Here is a 25457-nt window from a genome sequence, read left to right on the forward strand (position 1 = left end):
ACATAATTTAGCAGTATTAATGACTACATAAAAATTACAGCACTTACATCATCTAAGGTGTTAAATGAAATAACCAATTCCAAAATTGAGTTGAATAAATTAAAAAAAGATTTATTAACTCAAGAGATTAGAGAAAAGGCAGAACTAAACAAAGAGATTTTAGACACTCATAAATTAAAAAAGGAAAATTTAAGATTACAAAATGAGTTGCTATCCTTACAAATTAAAAAGCTAAAAGAAACAAATAGCATTGTATAAAAACTTTACTCTTTAATTTAATGTAATATTAAGTTTTATAATGTAGAAAAATAGTTAATAAATGGTTGTCTATAAAAGTTACGGTTTTCTGCTTCCACATGGTTCTGTGGTTGATCATCAATCACTGGTACAATAACATCAGGATCAACCAATGGTTCCCCGTCATTTCTAGCTCTTGCTAGGTTATGTAAAGTGGCACATGCGATAATAATTTGTTGTGCTGTTTGTAGCTTGATACGTATCCCTATGCTTAGTATGGGAAAACGACGTTTCAACACTCCAAATAGCCTTTCAATTGGATTTCTTGTACGGATCTGGGCCTCGTTAAATAATTGTTCAGCATCATTATTTGGATACAGTAATGGTGTTATTAAATACTTCTGTATGGCATAACCAGAATCTCCTAACATTATGCTGTTATTGAATTCACCATTCTCTAAGCGGGCATGAATCCTAGAGTTGTTGAATATGGTTTGGTCATGTGTAGATCCAGGCCATCTCACTACTATATCCAGCACTCGAAGAGATGCATCCCCAACAACTTGTACATTTAAAGAAAAGTATCCCTTTCGATTACGAAAGTACTCTGCATTGTGGCCTCCTACAAATTTTATATATTTGAAGTTACGAATTAGATAAATTGGCATAATTTATTAATTACCTGGGGATTGTATGCGGACATGGGTGCAATCGATGGCTCCTATTGTACGAGGAAATCTGGCAATGTTGTAAAATGCCAATTGATGATTTCTTATTTCCTCTTCAGTATTAGGCATACGAATGTAGTTTTCAGATAAAGTACAAATAGCAGCTGTAACTTTTTTTACAATCCGGCAAGCCGTGGATTTGTGGACCCCACTAAAATCTCCAACAGCTATGAGCATATTCCCTGTAGCATACAGGCGTAATGTTAATAACAGCTGGTTCATAGGTGTAATCGCCTTATTCCTATTGGAAATACACACAGAAATATTGTAAACAGTGATTAATTTGAAGTTTGCACTTACCTATTACTTATAGTTGCCAACTGGCCCTCGATTAATTCTAATAAAAAAAGAACAGATTCCTTTTGCAAACGAAATCTCATCGTAAATTCCTGGTCAGACCACTTTGTAAAATTATCTGGTCTTTCTCGAAATGTACGTTCGCGCCTGACTCTACGATTTAGCTCTAAAAGTAATTCTTCATCTGAATCTGTAGAGCTAGAGCTGCTACTACTATTCATAACTTCATATTGATCAGAATCTGATGATGCATCCATAATAAACAGAAACTTAATTCCAATTATCAACAAAATATGAAAGATGAAACTCGATAAAATACACGCGATGTACTCGGGAAAAAATCATAACCTATAAATTGAAATTCGAACTGGCGGTTGGATAGGACTGGCGGCGAGCGGCCAAGGATTCCACTTTGGCTTTCCACAGTGCGCGCATGGCGTTACATACATTATTTTTGTTATCATTTCAAAACGTTACCTTTTAACCCTAGCCTAATAGTTTTTCCGTATTTTTGTTTTGTACGATTTGTGGTTTTTATTATTATTTAAAAATGAAACAGTACTAATATTGCAAAACTTTGCAACAAATTATTGGCGCGAACGCAGATATAACTGAGAGCGCATATAAAAAAAATTTTCATCCAGTAAGAAAACACCATTTCTGTATCTATTCGAAACCATAAGAAAACATGTAATTAACGTTGTGGTAATAGTTTACTATTTTCCGTGCTGGTATCATTTCAAATTCGGCAACAAGACCCGCACACGCACATGTCAAGTACCATACAAGAAGATTCAGGGAAACGACCAGCCCTCCGTTAACATCGGTTACGAAATGGACACATAACCACCGCCGACTCTACGTAACCAACCGCTCATCAAAAGTAGTTTTTAATATAGGTACACCGGCGCTGAAGTCTGCACATTCCCAAGGAGGTAAACAGCCTACAAAGAGCTCAACACTTCTACAGCACTTTGAAACGAGGTACCGAGGTGTACAAAAGGATGTGCATCAGCGTAAAAATCTAATCTGCTCCAACTTTTATATACTACCGCTGCATCATAGAGTAGATCAACCGCCGCTCCTCTACAAATGCTCAAGGTTTACCGCTGTCAACAGCGTAGATCTAAACACTTTTACAACTCCGGAGAGGGAGAAGAAACATCAAAGTAACGTGCTAAAGAACTTTCCCGCTGGAACAGCAAGTATTACCTTTGTCATGGACTCCAAAACCTGTTCATAGAAAACAAATCCCCTGGAAGCTGGTTTAGTGACCCATGTTGCAGTGCCCTAAGGAGTCTCTGCCAGGTCCGCTTACCGGATCCTCGATGCTTCCCCCTTTGTTCATTATTCCGTCGTTTATCGCTACCAAAATGTTTCAATCCTTGTTGATGTTAGAGTCAAGTTGTTCAATGTTACAATTTTTGCTGTGTTCAAATACCAAATAAAAACTGTAAAGGTTTTGTATAATATAAAAAAAACATCTATACAGGTATAATTAGCACATAAGTAAAATTTTTAGACGTGATGATAATCCATCATTATTATAGAGTCGCTATTAGCTTCAGCTATTTGCGATACGACCGATGTCTGAGCCTTAGGGCAACTCGAGGGGCAACTACTTTTCCTTCTGCACACTCTCTTCTTCCTTCTCGAACAACGTCGTCTGCAACTCCTTCTTTTCCTTTTACAAGTACGCCTCTTTACTTTACGTTTGCACGTGCGCCGTCTTTTCTGCAGCTTACATCTGAGCTTCCTTCGCCCAGGTTTACACTTAGTTCGAAAGGGCTTAGCAGCCCTTCCGGCCTGTGCTGCTCTGCACTGGTACTTTCTTCTGCGAAATTCACTCATGTTGCACCACCGGCGAGCTCCTTCGAGCGTCAGCTTGCATGAAAGCCACGTGGGGTATTTCTTACGCAGCTCTTGTAAGAAATTTAAAAAGGGATTTTTCGAAAAGCGGGAGTTTTTTCGTCTTTTGCAGATTACGTTTGTGCCCTTCTCTCTACGTCTACGTCTTCTACATGCCATAATTTCGGAATAAAATTCTCTGAAAGGTCAAACTAAAATTTTGAAGTTAACAAAACAATCTTGTTTGATACGTTAGTAACGCCCAGACGACTACGTAGTTTCACAAATTTCCTATGCAACTAACAAAGTTTGTCTATGGTTACCACTTTATTTTCCAAGGAGACGTAAAATGGTCGGCGAAATACTGACATTCATCACGTCGATCTTTCAGAGAAATGTACAAAAATTCGAAAAGTGAAATATCACGTCCAAATTGGTGTTCGCAGTTCATAGCTTTTCAAGCAAGGTACGGCCATTTTCTGTTGCTGAAACGCTCATAGTTCTTACACTTTTTATTTCTCTTTTGGAATTACAGATATGTAATTCGGAAAATGTTTTGTCGAATGTTAAATTACAACAGAGAAAATTTTGAAGTTAAAACTGACATATAAGTGTGTTGCTTGGCAACTTTGGCAAATGACATTTGTTAAATGATTGCCATGAGTGAAGTTGTCAGAAAGCGTTAAATTTGAACTAAACCAGAAGAACATTTAGCCAACAATAATTGGTGCCGAATAATATTCAACAAGACTATTTCGCGAAACCCAAATAACTAAAATGACATTGCTCATTTTACAAAGTAAGGTAACTGTTATTTGTGGATATGCTACAGGTAAGAGCTTTGCCATTTAAAAGACAGCCGTTACTATGTAATTTTGCCACTAGTTTAAGGTCTGGCAATGAATGTCGTTTTTGCGATCCGTATGAAGACGTTAATAAGTTTTTCAACTTTATTGTATACAGCCATCACGACAAGTAATCTTCAATAAGAAGAGTAGCGCCCAATTTACAGTTGCCACCATTGGGTTTCATCAAGCCGTAAAGCAAAATAGAACCAATGTGCTCAGCTACAACTTTTTAGCCATATCTACCATTTTTACAAAGGTTTCGCATTTAAGGCCACGGAAAGAGAGTTGTAAACATTTTCCTATTTCAACTGCTCCGCACAGGGAAGAATATCCACCTACACATACCTATTTCCGACTCTTATGAAGGCAAATTATTATGAGCATTGGTTATTGCTTTTTTTCCTTTTTAAAGCATGGCCGAAGAACTGTGGATGCTATCTCATGCATCTCCCCTTTCTTGGAGAACATATTAATAACATGGTTTCGAGAAATAATAATAATAATAATAATAATATTTATTTCATGCATAGTTAACAAAAGAAACTTACATTCGTCAAAACAATGGAAAAATCTAAAATATTATACATGCTTAATAATTACATGGAAAAGTTTTTCATATCGCAAAGCAGAAACTCTTCGACAGAATAGAACGCTTTACTTAATAAGAAAGCTTTAATCTTTAACTTAAATAGTTTTAATTCTAAGGCGGTTAAACAGCTGGGTAGATGGTTGAATATTTTAAGTGCCATGTTGGTGGGTCCATTCTGAGTTTTTCTTAATCGACAATAAGGTATCCGTATTAAGTCCTTGTTTCTTGTATTGTATTTATGTATATCCGAGTGAAGAGAATATGTATCCAATGTAACTTTGACATGACAAACACATGTTAACACAAATAGACATGGCAACGTGAGTATCTTTAATTTTATAAAACTTGTACGACAATCATCACGATATCCAATTTTGTCTAAAATTCTAACAGCTCGACGTTGTAGCTTAAACGCGTATTTTAACTGCGTAGAATGACCCCAGGTAAGTAGAGCATATGATAGCACACTTTGACAAAGTGCGTAATATGCATTAATTAAAACTTGAGTTGAGACAGTTTTTGCTAATCGTCGCATAACGAACAAATGTTTGCTGAATTTGATGGTAAGTTTTTCCACGTGGTCATGGAATGATAACTTTGGGTCCAAATGGACACCAAGAAATAAAACTTAATGGCAGAACGCAAACCAGATCCACGAGGGCGGCCGTGTGCTGCTGGGCTGAATCAACTCTTAAGATTTAATAATAAAATAATATGCATTGTTGGGTGAAGGGGGGTCGTACTAAGATACATTTTTGGACATGAACCTATATTTTTGGAACTGATAAACCAGATTCGATAGCATTAAAGTCTTTATGTCAATAATATGCGCGTGAATCGGGATGTAGAAACACAAGGAGACACTGTTACTGAAATCATCGATGAAGGATCTATTCGACACCTGAATATCTACCAACTTTTGTGCAGAGTATTGTGTCAAGACCGAAAACTGGTCGACTTCGGGGAAGACCTCTTGGGTCACCTTACGTCTTTAAAAAGTGCAATATATCAATAAGTATTATGTGCTTTCTAACAAATGCCAAGTCCCTGTCAAAGACCATCTCAGAAATAGGTATCTCACTTTCGAATGTTAGCAAAGACCTCTTTGTTCTGAGAACTCTTGGCACAATATATCTGCCCAAAGAATGGAAAGAGGGCATTCTATGGTAGACGGGTTCTTCAATTCTAAGCGTTACACACGGACCTCAATCAAATGGGCCCTTGAAGAACAAAGTGTTATTCTCTACTAGTGGCTCCATGAGTATTAAGCAGTCCTATTAAAAGATTCTTGTAGTCAAAGTCGTAAAAAATTCAATGGCGAGTTCAAAGAATGCTCAAATTTGAAAATTTGACCATTTTAACCATACTTATATGATAAATTCCAAAAACATTTTGGAATGTCCTAATAAATGTTAAAACTTTCTCGGCCTCTTTGATGTGGTTGGACATCATCTTGCCCAACCTCATCATCTTCTGGATTGTCTTCCATCTCCCCCCCATCAATTCCTTACTGAGTCCCTCCTCTTCTTTCTCCAATGGATGAGGGGTGCTGGTGAATACTTCTTCCTCAAATGGAGCGTTGGGGGTCGTCTGGGATTTACAATTCCCGCAGATTGTCGGACATTTAAGTCCTGCTTTTCGACAACTACGGAGAAAATTCCCAAAGTTAGCATTTTTCTAAATTCTACCCACTATAGGCACATTTCCCATTTTCACGGAATATAAGGGTCCTAACATATTAGATATGCATGTGGCCAAAGTTTTCAATAGTTTACTCCAAAGTTAAAAAATAACACATACGTATCTACTGTGTTTTGGAATGTGGCAGTCGCCCTGCATTCTATACAATTGCAAGAGATTGAGTGAAGCACCTCGGTGGGGGAATGTTCCTCTGAAGTGATTATTGGGACAATGCCAGCCCGTGTGGTTTTGTAGGTACCTCAATCGAGGGTTTTTGCCTTCCACATCATACCTGGTGGTACGCGCGGAGGGAGTGATCCCTTGCTACTGGTGAGTTAACTTCCTATTCCATCCATGGAAACAACTTTTCATATTCTTTATAATAGGCTTTACTGGATTTGGATTTTACACCTACCAACGTTTGTTTAGATTTTACAACAATCGATTTAATGGACGGTGTATTATCTTTTTCAACGGAAATCGTTTAATTCACAAAGACGATGATTTTTATGAGCAAAGTCAAGTGACATTTCCATGGCAATCGTGAAATTACGAACATCCGCCCACTTAATTAGACATGTATTCGAGTATAACGTCAATATGATTTCATTGTATTTCCTATTTTTAAATTATACTGCAGGTATAATAAAAAATACTATAAGATACACGTGTATACTTGGTCTTTAAAGTACTTGCAACGTTAAAGGCACTACGCTTTGCGTCGTGCCCTTAAACTCGTTGCGCGTGCTTTAAAAACTTGATTATACACTTGTGTCTTAATATACTATTTAACACCTTTCATGTTCTACTCAATTAGTTTTATGTTCACTTCGAAATTTACCGGTGCAATTTACTATTACAATACTGCTCACAACTGTCAATAGTTTAGTTTGAACGATTATCATCTCCTTGGTTACGTTAAAGGAGTTTCAGACATAATAGATTAACCTTCATTGCTTTACTGTTTATTAAGACTCTGGTAAATAGATAGGTACCTACACGTGGGATGTAAAATTAGAACATTACTATTTGTATCGTAAAACTTCTTTGTTCACCAATACAGGCTCCAGTATTGCCCAAGTTTCTCATTGTTTAAAAATTTGAAAATAAACATAAATATTTTCGCATATGGGGAGCAAATAGTGAGGTAAAGAATTTACGTTTAAGCTGATGCTTTTTTTAAAAGATAATCAATCAAATAAATGTGTTTTTCGTCGACCTCTTTATAACAACATGAATTACTCCTTAGCGTGCTCCTTAGTTACGGGTGTAGCAATGAAGCTCATTAATGGTTAGCAACGTTAGCAACCGGGGGTAAATACACAACAGCAATTATGGGAAAGTTACTTGTGCAAATAGGTTAGAACTCGGATGTGGTTAAGTTACCACAAAAATATGGACTACAAATTTTCACCACAAAATTTGTGTAGATTTGAATGCCGCTTTAGAAAGAACCAAAAAAAAACAACAGGCTATCTTGATAACTGCCTAACAATCATAAACGTACAAAAATAATAATTCGGTGCAGTAGGCACAACCAAAAAAAGTAGTTCTAATCGTCCGACCAACCAGAAGGGTTGTCGGTTTTAAAGTAATACATAACCAATAACAGCACAACGATGTTTTTATTTTACTTATCGTTTTTTTTTTCTTTACGTGACCAGTGTTCAGTGATAAATTGTTGAAATTAAAACACGAATTACAACAAAACAAAGGAACTGAAAGGAAGTAAGGAGAGGAAGGGAACAAAATTGCAAGGGTGTCTCTACGTGGATGCAGGATTCGATGGTTCGTTGCAAAGTAGTCGGGAAGGTTGAAGTAATAAACAGCTGACCTTTCGTTGTAGAATACCGTTCCACAATTGGGGTTGGTGACGCCACGCAGAGAACGACAGGGACGCACTTGTAGGGGATGATCGGTGATGGCTCTGCGATGAATGGGGCGCAGGGCTCCTTCTTATACGGGTTGATGTCGATGGTAAAGCTATGCGTTTCCCTCACAATGATGGACGAGACGAAAAACGTACAAATTGGTAGGTAGTAAAAATCGGCTAAAAATAATAGTTTACCAATAAGGGCTGGGAATAACAAAACAAGATGTACAAACCTCTAAAGATCGTAAACGAGCCAAAGTATCAAGCCGATGACCAATGTGCTTCCAAAATCCGCTTGGCGAAACTCCAAAAATATTACCATGAGAACCAAAAACGTCTCCAAAATTGGGTAACAATTAGAAAATATTTACTTCAATGTGTGAAGATCCTTATAATTAATTAAGATGAAATTTTTACACAAATGAAGATTGGCACACTGGACACGACCATGCCAGAATCAAAAGTGACCGGAAAAGAAAAGATAAGAAGCAAAGGAATTTTATCACAAGGACAAGGACAATACTGGTTTTTAAAATTTAAATACTGAATCTGTACTCTACCTATTCTAACAGGCAACCAACCATACATACGGAAGAAACATAGGGAACGAAACAAACTGTTATACACCGTCAAAAAAACCTTACGGTTTGGATTCCAGTTTAAAGCTTTTAAATGAGTATTTGAAGTTGTTCTTTAATCAATTTCAATATCAATATCAAAAATCAAAACTTAACTTTTCCGCACGGTAGCATCTGTTGAGACCCAGCACTTTCTTTTCATTGGATTTACTTCTCATACATCGCTTCGCCTTTTATTGAGCGAAGTATGTAATCGATTTGGCAATTAACTACATGGATGTTCAATTTGATTTACCGTTAAAATTTCACAAAAATTGGTCAACAAATAAGAAATTTACTTTTGCACATGCGCGAAAGAAGCTTTTGATATGTTTGAAATAATCGATCGATATACTATAGATATTTGTAAATGTATAGTGGGTTGGGTTGGTAGAGCGACCTTGGATGAAACCCCGCCCACTCAAAAATAAAAGCAAAAATAAAATAAAAATAAAATATTTAATATGCTACCTTTTTAGATTAAAATATACAAGATGTTCCACAAAACACACGAGATTAGGTCCGATATGATTTACCCGACTCCATACCCATTTACTTCTTGTATATACAACGGCAGAACTTAAGGATTCTTATCTACCTATTTCATGTAGTGCAATCGGATTTAGCAGATTTGGACTTATATAACAGTTATCCCCTGAGTTCTTTACCATTTGGAGACCCAATCTCACGAATGACTAATACACCACAGACAGATGCTAATTGTAACTTCAATTATTTTACATTTGGTACAACACGCCGCGAAAGGCTGTCATTGAAAAAACGAAGCTAACACACACGTTCTTCTCCAACACAAGGATGATCTTATATAAACAAACCAACTGCAAATGTATGGCATACAATTGTCAACAAATTAGACAATAAAGTGTCATCAAAAGCACACTACACTTGTGTGAAAGCTATAATACTTATTAAAAACGTGCTGGGAGTTTTCACACATTCCCTTTTTTGGTCAAACTTCTTACTATACATTCCGGCACAAAGATAGCATTAATATAATTAACAAAATATTTTGTAAAAGTTTAAGCAGTAGTTAACAAAGATAGTAAATGCATATATACAATGTTGGTTACACTCAACGTTAAAAGCAAGTTTTTGGGAACAATGGGTCAGGTAGTAGCAGGTACCTAAATTCTGAGAAACGGTTAAGAGTACAGGATGTGACTCATCTTTGGTGCAATAAAGTCCTTTTGTTAAAAGCAAGTTGGAAAATTACATGGCCTTGTAGGCAAATTTAAACAAAAACAAGTATTGAATCGCCACTCATTTATCGCACATAGATTCTCAACTGAAGAGCTTTGATTAGCGTAATCTCGCCCCCGCAAGATAGGTAGCGTCGCCCCTCGTTCGGAGTTTCGAGCCTACAGTTGAATGTCAAAGACAATTACGGAATTAGGTGTCGTACTTCAATTTTGACTACAGTTTTTACCACCCCCGTGATTGCTTCATTCACGGAGAAAATTGATTCTTTCCCACACATGAATTAATCCATTTGTCAATTAAACCTATCTGATAAATAGCCAACATAGTTTCCAGTTTATTTTCAAAAAGAATCAATCTACCCCTCTCCGCCCCTGGCTCTTCTTTAGAAATTGAGTTTAGAAACTCAGAAATCACAATTTTCTCTATAATCAAGATTTCTCGTGACAATTAAATTTAATAAACAATTTAGTCTCTTAAATAAACTTTATTAATAATTTAGGTAGATTAATTTTTTCGCATTTTCCAGGCCTACCACCTTTCCCCTCAGGATCGTCTTTAAAAATGCTATTTGATCCACTAGAAATAAGAAAAAATCACGATCTTTATTATCAGTGTTTAATTAGCATAGGTAATTAACAATTCGCGCTGTAGTAATTAAACTTAAAGTGATAATTATTTACCCCTCCGACCGCTGTTGTTTAAAAATTGAATGTTGGACAAAGAAAAAAATTACATTTTCCTTATGATCAAAATTTTTCCCTGATAACCGTCCCTTAGTCGGCGATTCATTTTGCCTATTTAACTTAATTGATAATTATTTATAGGTATCATAATTGAGTTCGAGCAATTAAAAAAATACATTTTTTGTAATCAGGATTTTTCCCTGACACTTGAATTTAAAGTTGGCAATTCATTCTGCCAATTAAAGCTAATTGATATTTTAATACACACATTCCCCCACCCCACTCCCCTCCCGATCTTATACAGAAATAGGGTTTGAGCAATTAAAAAATGGGAATTTTTCTTATCAAGATTTTTTTACTCGCCATTGAATTGCCAATTATTCATTCTGCCAATTAAACCTAAATTGCTAATTCAGGACACACTTTTTTTTTACATTTTTAAAAACGGACTAATGCCTCTTTTTCTCCCTCCCGATCTTATCTAGAAATTTCTTTATAATCAAGGTTTAGTTCCTAGTAATTTAATTGGCAACTCATTCTGTCAATTAAATCTAATAATTTAGGTAACGCTTTTTTTCCCAAATATACACTATCCCGTTCCCCCTCCTGCTCTTCTTTATAGCTCTGAGCCACTCAAAAATCACAAATTTTTTTATAATCAAGCTTATAATTGTTGATTATTTAATTGACTACTTACCTTATTTTCAAAAACAGGTAACTTCACTCTCTCTCCCTGAATTTAATTGACAATTATTCATTCCGCCATAATTATAAACCTAATTGCTAATTTAGGTAACATAATTTCCCCCTCTACGACTCCTTTTTGAGCAATTAAAAAAACTATACATTTTTCTTTAGAATCAACATTACAACCAATTGCGAATTCTATTGGCAATTTGCATTCTGCCAATTAAACCTAATTGATAAATTAGGCACCTGGGATTTTAAGTACCTATCACTTTCTCGACATTCGGCCTCTCTTTAAAAATTGAGTTTCAGGAACAAAAAAAGTATAATTTAAAAAAATGTGTTTTTATTCAATTAAATTAACCTTAATTGACAATTCGTTCCGCCAATTTAAACCTTAAAAAATGATTAATTGGCATAATAAATTTTTCAATTAGGTTTAATTTAATTTGATCGAAAACGTGGGATTTACAGGAAGCTGCAGGTTAGGTATACCTAACACCCTCTCCCTCCCTCCTTCACACACCCAGCAACTTGTGTGGCAGATCACAACTCCAAACAACGTATTGCTAAACTTGTAAACTTTCCACTGTGACCTTCCTTTACAGTGAGGTAAAATCAATAATTGCTTATTTTTCCAATCGCCCTGTATTTTTCCTGAATTTGAGATAACCTTGTGAAGGTGACCCGTTCAGATAAGTGGTAATCCTAATATTTACTGTGTACTAGCAGTTATCGGGCACAAGTCAGAATGGGTGCCGACGACAACCTCACTGCTGTGCTGTACGGAGTGAATGACCTTCGATTGGTAAGTTTTTTATAACTGGTAGGTCACTCGTGTACTAAAAATTGTGCCCGGTCCATGTAGGAGCAACGACCGATTCCTGTACCGACGGACGATGGTGAGTGTCAATTTGTCCATGGTCCCGTAACATTTGTCTTGCAGAGGTCCTGTTGAAGATGGATGTGGTCGGAATATGTGGGTCGGACGTGCACTACTTGGTGCACGGTCGTATCGGGCACTTTGTTGTGGAGAAACCGATGGTCATTGGTAAGTGTGAGTCGTTATAGATTGATGGTATAGGTACTGCGTTGTAGGTCATGAAGCTGCCGGGACAGTGTCGAAGGTGGGGAAGAATGTCACACACCTAAAGCCAGGTACACATTCACCCTGATCATCTTCTTTTGTTTATATACAGGGTAGGGCTAATAATGTAGGTACCCGGTGCACAGATTACTTATTCCAATGCAAAATGCCCATCCTTGGACTAACAATGGCAAAAAATAGGAAATTTGGAAACAATAGGTTTCTATGTATTTTTGTCCATTTTATAAAATTGGAAGTGGGGGGTTGGATTTGTTTAAAAATAGAACAATTTTGAGGTGGTGACTCGCATTATTAATGTATTATAGATGGCGTTATTGATTTTGGACTTTTGTTACAATATTTTAAATGGAAATCGGAAAAGGTTAATGCCTTAAATAACCTCGTCGACCTAAAGCGCCATCTGCCGGCTATCAATAATCCTAAATTAATAATGCAGATACGGGCTTGAAATCCTGTAGTATACCATTTTGTGTCCAAATTTCCTAATCACTCCAATTGAATACAAAAATACCTTTTCTCTGTTTCGAAGTGAAAAGTAATTTCCGATGGTTTCATGCAAAAATACTTTCTTCCTTCTTACTTGACCTCTTGGTATATGAATATACACAGCGCTTCAGCAACTATGAAAATTATTTCAGGCCCTGCAATTAAAAAAAGATTTCCAAAAGCTGTGATTTTCCCACTTCGAGATGTCGCGTTCTTATTTGATCAACCGGTATATTAATATACAGGGTGCTTCAATAACTATAAGAATGATTTCAGGCATTTAAAAGAACAATTTCTAAAATCAGCGATTTTCTCACTTTTCTACATATAGTGTTCCGTTCTCATTTAACCATCTGTTTAAACAAAATATATACTAATATACAGGGTGGCTTGAAGGCACTTTAAAAGAAAAATTTCCAAAAACTGTGTTCCATTCTTATTTTACCACTCGGTATATCAATATATAGAGTGCTTCAGTAACTATATGAATGACACTTTTATTGACAAGACATTCCAAAAGTTGTGACTTTCTCACTTTTCCAGATGTAGTAGTGTTCTGTTCTTATTTAACCACCCGGTATATGAATATACAGGGTGCTTGAGTAACTATTAAAATGATTTCGGGCGCTTTTATTTAAAAGAAACATTTCCAAAAGCCGCGATTTTCTCATTTTTCGTTCTTATATATCGGTATATCAATATACACGGTGTTTGTGTAATTATCCAAATGATTTCAGACACTTATTAAATGAGATATTTTTGAAAGCTGTGATTTTCTCTTTTCTAGATGTAGTACTGTTCTGTTCTTATTTAACCACCCGGTATATGAATATGTAGGGTGTTTAAGTAACTAATAAAACGATTTCGGGCACTTTTATTGAAAAGAAAAATTTCCAAAAGCTGTGATTTTCTGTTTTGATGAGATGCAGTATAGTTCCGTTCTTATTTAACCATCCTGTATATGAATATACACGGTGCTTGAGTAACTATTAGAATGATTTCGGTCACATTTATTTAAAAGAACAATTTCCAAAATTTTGATTTCTCCTTTCGTGATGCAGTAGTGCTCCTTATTTAACTCCCCGATATTTCAACATACAGGGTGCTTCAGTAAGAGTAACTATAAAAGTAATTTCTCACCTTTTCATGTAAATAAAATTCCAAGAACTGTAACTTTCTCACTTTCTGAGCTACAGCGGTTTTCCGATCTTATTGGGCTACCCAGTAAATCAATATACAGTGTGCTTCAATAGGAATGATTATTATAAAATTGATTTCAGGCCTGTTTTTATTTAACCCCTTGATTATACATATTAAAGGGGGGGGGGGGTATCCCAGACTGCTTAAACAATGTATAGAAGATTTATGATTTTTGTAAACCGCGTCTGTATTTAAAAAACACCAGGCGATCGTGTTGCCATCGAGCCCGGCGTGGGCTGTCGAAAATGCGATCACTGTCGCGGCGGTCGTTACAACCTCTGCGACGAGATGGCGTTCTGCGCGACACCTCCGTACGACGGTAATCTCGCCAGGTACTACACGCACGCCGCCGATTTCTGCTTCAAGCTGCCCGACCACGTGTCCGTCGAGGAGGGGGCGCTTTTGGAACCCCTTTCCGTTGGTGTCCACGCGTGCAAGCGGGGCGACGTTCGGTTCGGGTCCGTCGTCTTGATCCTGGGCGCCGGTCCAATCGGATTGGTCACGCTGCTAGCGGCGAAAGCTTTCGGCGCTTGCCACATAGTCATAACAGGTGAGTGTCGCCCCCTTCTCTCCACCTTTGATGCTATCCGTTCGTAGATATCTTGCAGTCGAGGTTGGATAAAGCCAAAGAAATGGGCGCAGATTACGGCGTCCTCGTGCAATCCGGCGAATCTGACGAGGCCGTTGTACAGAACGTAATCGCGGCTCTAGGGTGTCGACCGACTGTCAGCATTGACTGTGCAGGTGTCGAACTAACAACCGCCGTCGCCATCAAGGCTACCGTCTCCGGTGGCATGGTGGTGCTTGTAGGCTTAGGCGGTAATCCCACCATGAATGTGCCCATCAGTGACATTCTGCTTCGAGAGGTGGACGTTCGTGGAGTATTTCGCTACGTCAATGAGTAAGTAGTCCCCCCTTCCCCGCCCATAAGCACACTTTGGTTACAGTTATCCAACTGCGTTGGAAATGGTTGCGTCCGGAAAGATTGACGTGAAGCCGCTAATTACTCACAATTACAAAATGGAGGACACAATGAAAGCATTTCACACTTCCAGAACTGGCGAGGGGAATGCCATTAAAGTTCTAATACACGCTAATCCCCAATGGGGCCACTAAACATGGTTGTTGCATTTAATTTGCTATGTACTTATGATATAAGTTAAACGCTGGCAATAAAAATTAAGAATAGAGGGGTTACTAGAGGGGCCTCGAGAGCATAAACACTTCTTACAGTCGTATTAGTTATTATTTTCGTTAAGAGAGGATGGTATAGTTATAATTCATTTGTGTTTGGTATTTTTGTCGTGAAGAGACGCTCCCAAGGATGGGAATAGTGGAACTAAAATAATTATTACATCTAATCTCTCGAATTTCATCTATACGCTGGTAATTCCCGAACGTGGGACCAGTTACCTATCCCAGGGGTGGGACTCTGCTAATAAAAAATTCTTCGATTTAGAATCTATGGTCGATATGAGTTGCGTCCCTGGTCACAGCACACAAGCCAGTTCGGGAAGAACGCCGTGAAACTTGAACCGAACAAGAGCGATCTCTTCAAAATCCCTATAGACCTCGAGAAAGCCGGCCTCACCTTTAAGTCGCACCTTCTTAAACTTTCCATTTTGGGTGTCTCTGATCTGTCTCAGGTGCAGGTCAAAGGAGACCATACTTTCTCAGAACTACTGTTCTGCTTCCGAAGAAGCCCTCTCCTTGCCAGACAAATCCTTGAAGGTGATGTTCTGGATATTTGATGCGACGATGCCACGCGCAACCATCGGATGGAATGCCTGTCGGATACAAGGACCATGTCCGGATCGTTTGGTGCTTTAAATGCCAAAAATTCGGTCATATTTCTTTCGACTGCCATAGTGAAACATCCCGACTATGTCTTGGGCAAGTTAAAAGACTATCAGCAGGCGATTTTAATTGCAAGTTGCCGCTTTGGCACTCCCCGACGACCTCATTGCGGGAGGTGACCTATGTGTTGTCAACCAAATGGAATCTCCCAAAGAAGTTTCTGCAGTTCTTCCCACACTTACATATATGGCTTGAACATTTGGTTTGACAGACTAAGGCATTCACACGTGGTCAGAAAATTTCAGTTCCTATTCCTCAAGATCTACCTGGGGTCTTGCAGAACGGTACCCAACGATTCCCTATGCGTTATTGCTAAGCATCCTCACTTCCTGCAGGAAATATACTGCAGCAGTATCTATCTATTTAACGACCGCATTTCTACCAATGACTCTTTTCGATCGCCAAGCGTCACATAAGGCCTTTGGTCCTGGGTGAATGGCAGCGGTCGTATACGCAGTACCATAGTGTCGTCTCTTGTTCTGTTTCTCTCCAGACCATCCTAGATCCAGTTCCCGATGTTCCTAGTGAAGTGACCTTGTTTTATGGTGCAAGGTCGTATCTTGGTATATCTCAGGCGAAAAAAGCGTCCTTGGTGAAGGGGATTCACCCGGTTATGTATGACCTTTATAACGCAAAGTCGTATCTTAAAATTTCCACGCCAAAAAAACACTGTATGAGTTAAATAATCCCATTGAAGAGAGAGAGATGTGGAGAAGAAGGAGACATGGTGCAAACCAAATTATTTTTCAAAGCGTTCAAATAAACCAAAAAAGTTCACAAAAAAATCACCCGCGAAAGGATGATAATAATATCACTATAATCGGGTAAACATTAGAAGGTGATCAGAGGTTAGCCTTTTTGTATAGATATAACGCGGAATTGGATAGTATTTATTTTACACTGCAATTGGGAAAATAACAAAGACGTGTGGGGTGACCTTGTTTTGTAGTGCAAACTCGTGGCTTTGGTGAGGGGCGACAAAAACGCAAAGTAAAATCGCTTTCTGTTCCACCTACAAGATTGAAAATTCCTACAACTCCAACTTAATTGTTTAATAAATTACAAGTGTGGAATTAATTGCTTCATTTATGACTTGTTGGTTCAATCCAAACGTTGGGAGTGCAACATACTCGCAAGCGTAAGGCGTCTTGAATAAATTATCGCTGATTCATGTGATATATGACAGCGTGGCGTGAGCCACCTCCGAAGCTACGACTGGACCAGATGTCCTTGGTCATGCCCCAATGTAATATGTATCGTGTCAAGTAGTCCATTCATATATTCATCCATAATTATATAGAGCATCTCAAAATGGCAGTATTATTAAACCACTCTTACTCAAACCACATACTTAACATGGTGTCAGGTGTAAAATAGTAGTAAAAGTTATAACACGTTTCTTTACTAAGGTGAACATGGAAAATTTCAAGCCCCCATCATCATTGAATCTAAGCGAAGACGTCGCAGAGAACTGGAAGTTATTTAAACAACGATTCCAAATATTTTTGGAGGCAACCGAATATACTAAAAAATCGGGGTCAGTTCAAGTGGCTATGTTATTAAACACGATCGGTGACGATGGGCTGCAGCTGTTCAATACATTTAATCTCTCGAATGAAGACAGAAAAGATATTGGGAAAGTGTTACAATGCTTCGAAGACCACTGCATACCGAGAAAGAATCAGGTCTTTAACAGATACAAATTCTTTAACCGCAACCAGGCGGAGGGTGAGTCATTCGATAACTTTCTTACAGATTTAAAGAAAATAGCAAAAATATGTGAGTTTGAAAAACAAGAAGAGAGCCTGGTGCGGGATAAAATAATACTGGGCATTAGAGATAGAGGACTACAGGAAGCACTGTTGAGAGAAGCTGACATAAATCTGGAGAAGGCTAGCAACTTGTGCCGAGCAGCTGAAGTCAGCAAACAACAGGTGAAATTAATGCGTGAAGGTAAAGGAAATGAACTAAATATTAATAAATTAAAAATTGGACATAGTAAAAAAGGGACCAATAGCGGTAGTTCTGAAAATGGTCATAATGATAACTATCAGTGTAAAAAATGTGGTAAGACTCATGCAATTCGTGCTTGTCCTGCCTATGGGCTTAAATGTAACCAGTGTGGTCGGTTTAACCATTTTAAAGTAGGGTGTAAACAGGCTAGGGCGACACAAGTCGGGCGATGGAGAAAAGCTGACAAAAAAGGTGTCAACGAATTAGATTTTAATAATGAACGAGATGAACCTGAACAGGCATGGTTTACAAACGAATTGACAGTGCGAAGTATAAAATCAGGTGCTTTAAGTAAAAGTTGGACACATGCGATAATGTTAGACAATCGGTTATCGGTGGACTTTAAAATTGATACAGGAGCAGACATTAATGTTCTTCCGTATAATTATTATAAGACTTATTTTAGCAGGTTTAGCCTAAAGGAGACTAATTCTGTGTTAATAGCATATGGTGGTACTAAAATTGAAACTTTCGGTATTGTTAAAATTCCGTGTAAAGTAAGTGATTCGGTCGAGACTTCGATTTCATTTGTGGTTGCTAAAGTTAATGCAAAGCCAATACTAGGGTTATCAACTGCTGTTGACATGAACTTAGTAAAACGGGTTAACAATGTGTCAAATAGCTTGGATAATGACAATATTTTTACTAAATATAAAAATGTATTTTTAGGTTTGGGTAAGCTGCCTTTTAATTACAAAATTTGCCTCTCGGAGAATGCAGTTCCTACTGTAAAGCCAGCTCGAAGATATGCCTCCTGCATAAAGGAAAAACTGCAAGCAGCGTTAAAAACATTAGAAGACCAGACCATCATATCCAAGGTGACGCGACCAACTGACTGGGTGAATGATATAATAATCGTGGAGAAGAAAAATGGGTCCATACGAATATGCCTCAACCCATCGCAGTTAAATAAGGTTATCAAGAGAGAACATCATGTAATACCGACAATGGAAGAGCTTCGTACAAACTTAGCTGGTAAAAAAGTCTTTAGTGTATTAGATATGAAGGATGGGTTTCATCAAATACCTCTTGATGATGAATCATCTTACCTATGTACCTTTGCAACACCGTTTGGTCGTTACAAATATAACAGATTACCTTTTGGTTTAAGTTCAAGCCCTGAAATATTTCAAAGGGAATTAGAACGTATTTTTGGTGATTTGGAAGGTGTACAGGTATACTTCGATGATCTCATAATAGCAGCAGAGGACGAGGTAACTCATGACAAAATCTTTAGTAAAGTAATGGATAAGGCGAGTCAATATAATGTAAAATTTAACTACTCTAAGATTCAGTATAAAGTTGGGAAAGTTATGTACTTAGGTTTAATATTTAATGAACAGGGTGTTCGTCCTGATAGCAAACAGTTAGAAGCTATTGCTAAGATGCCTAATCCAGTTAATAAAAAAGAGCTTCAGAGATTTTTAGGATTAGTCAATTATTTCCACTCTTTTATACCAAAATTATCTGAATTAACGAATTCATTAAGGTTATTGTTAAGAACTAACCAAGATTGGCAGTGGACCAACAGGCAACAAACAGCAGTAGATCAAATAAAATTAAAATTAATTAATATCACGACTTTAAAGCATTTTAATCCAAAAGAAAATATAGTAATTCAAACTGATGCGAGTAATCATGGAATTGCAGATAGTGCCTGTTGCGCAAACAATAATGTCTTCTTCAAGTCTCAATTGCGCGTTTTCCACGCCCTTTACGAAACCCTTGCGGAGGTGACGGACTTTCAATAATTGTTCCGATAAATGATCTTTTCCAAGAAATAAATCAAAACAAGACTATCAGATTTATTTTAATCACATACACGTGCATGATCGGCACCGTCGAAAATATATTTCGCCACATTTACGTCTTCCTTTAAAGCAGGTATCTTCTTTGGAATGAGTGGAAGAATTGGAACCACTGAATATTGTCGTGATCGATACATTTCTTGGTATTTTATGCGGCACGTTGTCATTACAATCAGGCGACGTACATTTTCGTTTTCCCCTTTGGCTCTTTTTCTTTTGCGAAATTGCAGAGTCGCTCTGCGACTTTGATGGGAGCACCTTCGACGCCTGAGAAGGTCCGCCCTTTTCGTTATTTTGTACCTCTCCGTCTTCCTTGGCAGATTGTTTAATTTGTTCCTGTAGTCCGTCCCGCACGCACGTTAGGTACAAAATTTTCGTACTGCATTTGGGAATTTCCCTCAGCTCATTTCTAATACTTTCCTTCATTTCCCTGTAACTTTCTTCACTAATTTGTTTAATGTCCATAATTAAACGCCTCAAGGTGGCCAAAACGTTTTGAGGTAACATTTTTTGTAAATCTTGACACTAGTAATTTTCAAAATAACCGAGTAACCCTAGCAACCTAATTGAAACAAAGAGCAATGATTTTTCAAGTGGTGGGCGACCGCGCTTGCGATTGGAGCGATCTTGCTCTTGGTAAACCTCATCTCGAATGAGCGCTCAAACCTTGGAGAAAACCTTCAAATGGAACGGAACCTTCTCAACAATTCCTCGGTGGCAGCCGATACTGTTGAATTCAGGGCGAACTGGATGCTCGGGAGACGGTCTTTCCATGCAGTGTGGGATTGGGTCGTCAGTATCGCAAGCTGAGTTTCAATGTCCCGATTATTTCGATCGACGGGGTGAAACCCTAGACAGTAAGATACCGCCAGCATGACTTCTCCAACAAATCCCAGCAAACACAGTCACGTAACGTTACGTAAAATACACGTACATTTTTAGTAAATTACGTCATGTTACCTGAATGGTACGTAATAATTTTAGTACGGGAATCGTGTTGAAGACACGTCATTTATGGGTACGTAAAAGTTACGTATTTTAAACGTTACAACTTACGTCGTTAGGTATTAGGCATTTTGAATAAACAAAGGAGAAAAGTATATTAAATTTATTGTATTTTGCGCGCGAATGTTTTGTAGGTACGAACCAATTATGGTCTGTGAAACTTGCGTTTGCGCATACTGCTACGAAACGGCGGAGTGCGAACCGCCATTGGCGCCATTTTAACGTTCAGCTTCAGAGTCAGTGAAAAACCGTGAATTTTGACTGTGTCCATACGTAATCCAAGAGCAAATTTCATCTGGTATGTATTAATAATCCTTGGCTACGTGGTTTTAAAAGGAAATTGAGGGATAAGATGATTTATTAATTAATTGAATTAAGCATTGTCTTTTATTAAAAGTAACGTAAAATTGTAATCAGATGTCCTAACCTATAATTTGTACTTTCATATGACATAAAATTCTTTGTTTGTGCATTCTGTAGACATGGCTTACGCTGGTGTAGAGTTTGCAGACGACAATGCAGTAGCGCTTATTTGTAGTAGTTGGTTGACCCCAAGGAAAAAACATTTATATTGGCCGCCTTACCAATCTCAAGACCTCTACGATAAAGCATTAAGAAAAAATGAACATCATGTTGAAAGTTGGGTGCAGTACAGTATTAACCGATGTTTTTTCTTTTGTGGTAAGTTATTGAATATATATTTTTGTTATGATGCATGTATGTGTGAAACGATAAGCTGTTCGGTAGTCGCACTGTGTTGTTGGCCCATGATGTATAGACGTGTTGCTTTATTAACCAAGGAGCTCATCAGCTGATGAGATAGAAGCGAGTTTGCACTAATATTGGAGTAAGACAAGACTGTAATTAGACCCACGCTCACAGATTAGTTTAGCAACTCGCCTTATCTTAAAAACAAAATTTTTGTCTAAGTACTTTCTTTGTTTTAAGACGATTTGGAAAAAGGAAAACGAAAAATAAAATTAGCGGAGGTATCGTCAGATATTCAAAGTGAAGCAGAGGAAATTCCGCATAAAAGAATTAGAAAACCTACGAGACGATTGTGTGACAGCGACGAAGACGAGGAAGTAGTGCTTTTTAGTACAAAAAATATACGAGAGAAATTAGATAGTCAGAAATTGCCAAGACCGCCTGCGATTGAAGGTATGCATTAGCCATTCTGTTGAATAAATGTCTCGAAAAATGTGTATTATTACATTTAGGAAATTCAGACTGTTGTAATTCAAAGCAGTTGCCAGCAGTAGTAGTTCCCGCTAGAATCGACCAACCCTACAGCAGCACACCAACCAGTTCGAGATCCTCAAGTACATTAACTGTTATAAGTGGACAAAGTGCCTCCGCCTCATCGACGCCAGGGCAAAATGTATTACATCTGAATTCGCAGGCTGAAAGAATTTGCGAAGCTGTAAATGTGACTGAACGTAAAGATAATGGTTAGTACCATTTACTCTTTATGCAAAGGGTTAGAATGTTTATTATTTTTTTTAGAAATCATAAAGTTGCTACTAGAAATTAAAGAACAAAATAAACTACTTTTGGCACACTTGGATAAAAAAAATAACACATACCCAGCTTCTTTGCCGGACAATTTTCCAGATCTTCCTTGCAATTCGCAAAACGATCTGGACATACTAGACAATTACCTTGAAGATAAAGAGAATTTGAAGTGTTTGGTATGTATTATAATAGGTTAAATCATTAATATGATTTGGGCATTATTACAGATGCAATATTTGTCCCAAGTAGGTGGCAAAGAAGTTGTCCCAAAAGTTAATGCAATTTTGAGGAAATGTTTAAGTAACCAATTGGCCTCCAAATATAGCTTCTTGGGCTCTAGGTTGGAGAAAAAAGCGTTTGCTAATTTGCATTTGAAGGAGGCAGTAGTAGGTAAATGTTTGATCTATAAATTAGGATGTTATTGAACTTATTTTTTTGCAGGAGCAGTTAAATTGGGTACTTCGGTGGATAATGAGCTACGAATTGTAAATGCAATTAAAGAGTGGCTGAAGCACGCGCCCCAAAGGGTAAAATTAGAAGAAGCCAAACAGAAACTGTAAATATTACTTATTTAAGCTTTTAGTGTGTAAGTGTGGGGTATTAAAATGGATAAAATCACCAAAAATTATAAATCTTTTGTGTCTCAACGGCAATTATATAGAAGAATTGCTAGAGATAGAAATCGTATTAACCAGATTTTACATTCATCTGATACTGTGCAGCCAATCAATATTACTAGTTTGCATGAAGATAGATATGAAAATATATTTCAAAGTTCTGAATCAACTTTTGCTGATTTTAATAGTAGCATTTCTAATATTGCCTCTGCTGAGGCTCCTGAAGAAGCAGCATCAGATTTAGTCACTGATAATTCAAATAACACTTCTACATATGAAACTAAGGGTATCTGCACCACATATGGAAATAGTGTTACAGATTTTCCTGTAACAAGTCTTTCTGATAGACTTCGTTATTGGGCCACAAGTAATGGTGTGACACGTACTCATGTTACTAGTTTACTTCATATTTTATCCGATTACCATCCAGAATTACCTCTAGATGCACGAACATTGTTGAGAACTCATAGACAAATGACAAGTCGAAAATTAATTACTGGTGAATATTGCCATTTTGGCATTCTGAATTTTTTTAAAACTTTTTTTCTCAAACATCTTGATTTACTTTCCAGACATGCAAAACTCTCTCTAAGCTTCAATGTTGACGGAATTCCTTTATATCATAGTAGTAACCTTCAATTGTGGCCTATTTTGGCACAAATTAAAAATTTTAAAAGCCATCCTTTTGTGGTTGGAGTTTTTTGTGGGACTTCAAAGCCTTCTCCTTTGAATAATTTTTTGGAAGATTTTATTAACGAATATAATAGTCTTTCTGATGGTTTTACCCTTTATGGTATCAAATGTGAATTAATTATTCACAGTTTTATTTGTGATGCCCCCGCTCGTGCTTATTTGAAGCAAATTAAAAACCATACTGGCTATTCATCATGCGAAAAGTGCACCGTATATGGGGAATATCATAACGGAAGGGTTGTTCTAAATTCGCTAACTTCTCCTGAAAGAACCAATGATTCGTTTGTTCGTCAAATTGATGAAGATCATCACATTGGAATATCTCCGCTATTGAGTTTACCAATTGGGTTAGTTACGGAATTCCCTACTGACTATATGCACAATATTTGCTTGGGTGTCACAAGAAAATTGCTAAACACTTGGATTTGTGGACCTTTAAATGTTAGATTTAGTAGTCACATAACTAAAACTGTTTCAAATAATTTAGAATCATTAAAGTTGTATATACCAAGCGAATTCAATAGAAAACCCAGATCATTATCGGAATTAAACCGATGGAAAGCGACTGAGTTCCGCACATTTCTTTTGTACCTTGGTCCGCTTGTTTTGCGAGGCATTACAGATCGTGCTATATATGAAAATTTTCTATTGCTGCATACTGCAACAACTATAATGGTTTGTGATGCACATATTCAGAAATTTAATCCACAATTTTGTAGTAAACTTCTAAAAACTTTTGTTAAGCATTGTGAAGTTCTTTATGGGTTACAATTTATTGTTTATAATGTACATTTATTGTCACATATTTACAACGACGTTAAACGCTATGGAAATTTAGATACTTTCTCAGCATTCCCCTTCGAAAATTTTTTAGGCAAACTAAAACGACTTGTGAAATCTACAGTAAATCCATTAAAAGAAATACATAACCGAATTTTAGAAATGGACTTACTGTCATCAACTTGTTTCGAACAAGACAATATTAGTTTACAATTTTTCTATGAGCACAATTTAGGACCACTATTGGACAACATAGATAATAATGCAATACAATTTAAAAAGGTTTATATAAAAGATTTCATGTTAACATGTATTTCATATTCTGTAGCTAATTGTTTTTGTTATATTGATAATTCTGTAATTCAAATTCATAATATTCTAAAGTGTAATAATTCATTAACAATAATTGGCAAAGAGTTCCTTTCTATCCAATCCATGTATTTTTACCCAATAGATTCAAAGCATTTAAAAATTTTTCTTGTTAGTGACATAAGTAACAATTTGAAAATGTGGTGTAGAACAAACTCACTTGTAAAATGTCTTTTGTTACCTATCAATTCTAATAATAATGTATGGATGTCCATGCCTATTATTCATTCTGTGGAAAATAATACTATAAGCTAGATATAACGCACAGTTTCCAACTTGTTATCATTATTTTTATTACCCCACACACGTACCTACATATAATATGTTCTAAGTTCATTATTAGTGTTATTTTACTATAGTAAATGATACAACATTATTATTATATTTTTTGTTTTAAATAAAGTTGCACTACAAATGATTTTAATCAAATGTCTACCTTTATGTAAAATACGTGTATCTGTAACGTATAATATACGTGAAAAGTTACGTGCTATTTAAACAAAAATTACGTATTTACAACATCAATCACACGTGCAAAATGACGTCATTTATTACGTCTATGGACGTGTGGTTATAACGTAACTGGTCTGTGACATTGTCACGTGGTCACTACGTGTTTCACACGTATTATTTTACGTCTCTTACGTATTTATGACACATAATAATTACGTAAATAACACGTGATTGTGTTTGCTGGG

At 36.9% G+C, this 25457-nt stretch overlaps 5 protein-coding genes across 7 annotated transcripts in view; 4 read left to right on the forward strand and 1 right to left on the reverse strand.

Moving 5' to 3' along the window:
• LOC116161281 (synaptotagmin-7) overlaps positions 1–25457 on the forward strand; it is a 650310-nt gene that overhangs the window by 569850 nt on the left and 55003 nt on the right. The gene's annotated exons all lie outside the window — the stretch shown is intronic.
• Positions 202–1599, reverse strand: LOC116161288 (putative nuclease HARBI1). The gene is made up of 3 exons (XM_031474603.1): positions 1266–1599; positions 920–1206; positions 202–859 (listed from the first exon to the last, which is right to left on the reverse strand). The coding sequence occupies exons 1-3, from the start codon at positions 1517–1519 to the stop codon at positions 294–296; spliced, it is 1107 nt and encodes a 368-aa protein (XP_031330463.1). The 5' UTR covers positions 1520–1599; the 3' UTR covers positions 202–293.
• LOC116161289 (sorbitol dehydrogenase-like) lies at positions 11952–15292 on the forward strand. The gene is made up of 7 exons (XM_031474605.1): positions 11952–12116; positions 12177–12210; positions 12255–12359; positions 12407–12466; positions 14308–14652; positions 14700–15003; positions 15050–15292. The coding sequence occupies exons 1-7, from the start codon at positions 12060–12062 to the stop codon at positions 15216–15218; spliced, it is 1074 nt and encodes a 357-aa protein (XP_031330465.1). The 5' UTR covers positions 11952–12059; the 3' UTR covers positions 15219–15292.
• LOC116161284 lies at positions 17185–18777 on the forward strand. 2 transcript variants are annotated; one of them, XM_031474600.1, is made up of 2 exons: positions 17185–17893; positions 18642–18777. In XM_031474600.1, exons 1-2 carry the CDS (start codon positions 17375–17377, stop codon positions 18702–18704), a joined length of 582 nt encoding a protein of 193 aa, XP_031330460.1. In that variant the 5' UTR covers positions 17185–17374; the 3' UTR covers positions 18705–18777. The 2 variants fall into 2 exon arrangements, with proteins under 2 accessions (XP_031330460.1, XP_031330459.1); XM_031474599.1 differs by having other exon boundaries at positions 17202–18469; positions 18642–18750.
• LOC116161287 lies at positions 20725–24133 on the forward strand. The gene is made up of 7 exons (XM_031474602.1): positions 20725–21083; positions 21266–21466; positions 21734–21946; positions 22006–22236; positions 22292–22476; positions 22528–22690; positions 22742–24133. The coding sequence occupies exons 2-7, from the start codon at positions 21268–21270 to the stop codon at positions 22858–22860; spliced, it is 1110 nt and encodes a 369-aa protein (XP_031330462.1). The 5' UTR covers positions 20725–21083; positions 21266–21267; the 3' UTR covers positions 22861–24133.

The sequence above is a fragment of the Photinus pyralis genome, unplaced genomic scaffold (assembly GCF_008802855.1).
Source record: "Photinus pyralis isolate 1611_PpyrPB1 unplaced genomic scaffold, Ppyr1.3 Ppyr1.4_LG10, whole genome shotgun sequence".
Taxonomy (NCBI): Eukaryota; Metazoa; Arthropoda; class Insecta; order Coleoptera; family Lampyridae; genus Photinus; species Photinus pyralis.

Coding starts and splice junctions, on each gene's coding strand:
- LOC116161288 (XM_031474603.1), bottom strand. CDS start 1,519: ATGGATGCATCATCAGATTCTGATCAATATGAAGTTATGAATAGTAGT. Junction 1,207..1,265: donor TTGGCAACTATAAGTAATAG/GTAAGTGCAAAC, acceptor TATTTCCAATAG/GAATAAGGCGATTACACCTA. Junction 860..919: donor TGTCCGCATACAATCCCCAG/GTAATTAATAAA, acceptor TAAAATTTGTAG/GAGGCCACAATGCAGAGTAC.
- LOC116161289 (XM_031474605.1), top strand. CDS start 12,060: ATGGGTGCCGACGACAACCTCACTGCTGTGCTGTACGGAGTGAATGAC. Junction 12,467..14,307: donor TGTCACACACCTAAAGCCAG/GTACACATTCAC, acceptor AAAAAACACCAG/GCGATCGTGTTGCCATCGAG. Junction 15,004..15,049: donor GTATTTCGCTACGTCAATGA/GTAAGTAGTCCC, acceptor CTTTGGTTACAG/TTATCCAACTGCGTTGGAAA.
- LOC116161284 (XM_031474599.1), top strand. CDS start 17,375: ATGGAAAATTTCAAGCCCCCATCATCATTGAATCTAAGCGAAGACGTC. Junction 18,470..18,641: donor TTGTTAAAATTCCGTGTAAA/GTAAGTGATTCG, acceptor ATGTATTTTTAG/GTTTGGGTAAGCTGCCTTTT.
- LOC116161287 (XM_031474602.1), top strand. CDS start 21,268: ATGGCTTACGCTGGTGTAGAGTTTGCAGACGACAATGCAGTAGCGCTT. Junction 21,467..21,733: donor CCGATGTTTTTTCTTTTGTG/GTAAGTTATTGA, acceptor CTTTGTTTTAAG/ACGATTTGGAAAAAGGAAAA. Junction 22,237..22,291: donor GACTGAACGTAAAGATAATG/GTTAGTACCATT, acceptor TATTTTTTTTAG/AAATCATAAAGTTGCTACTA.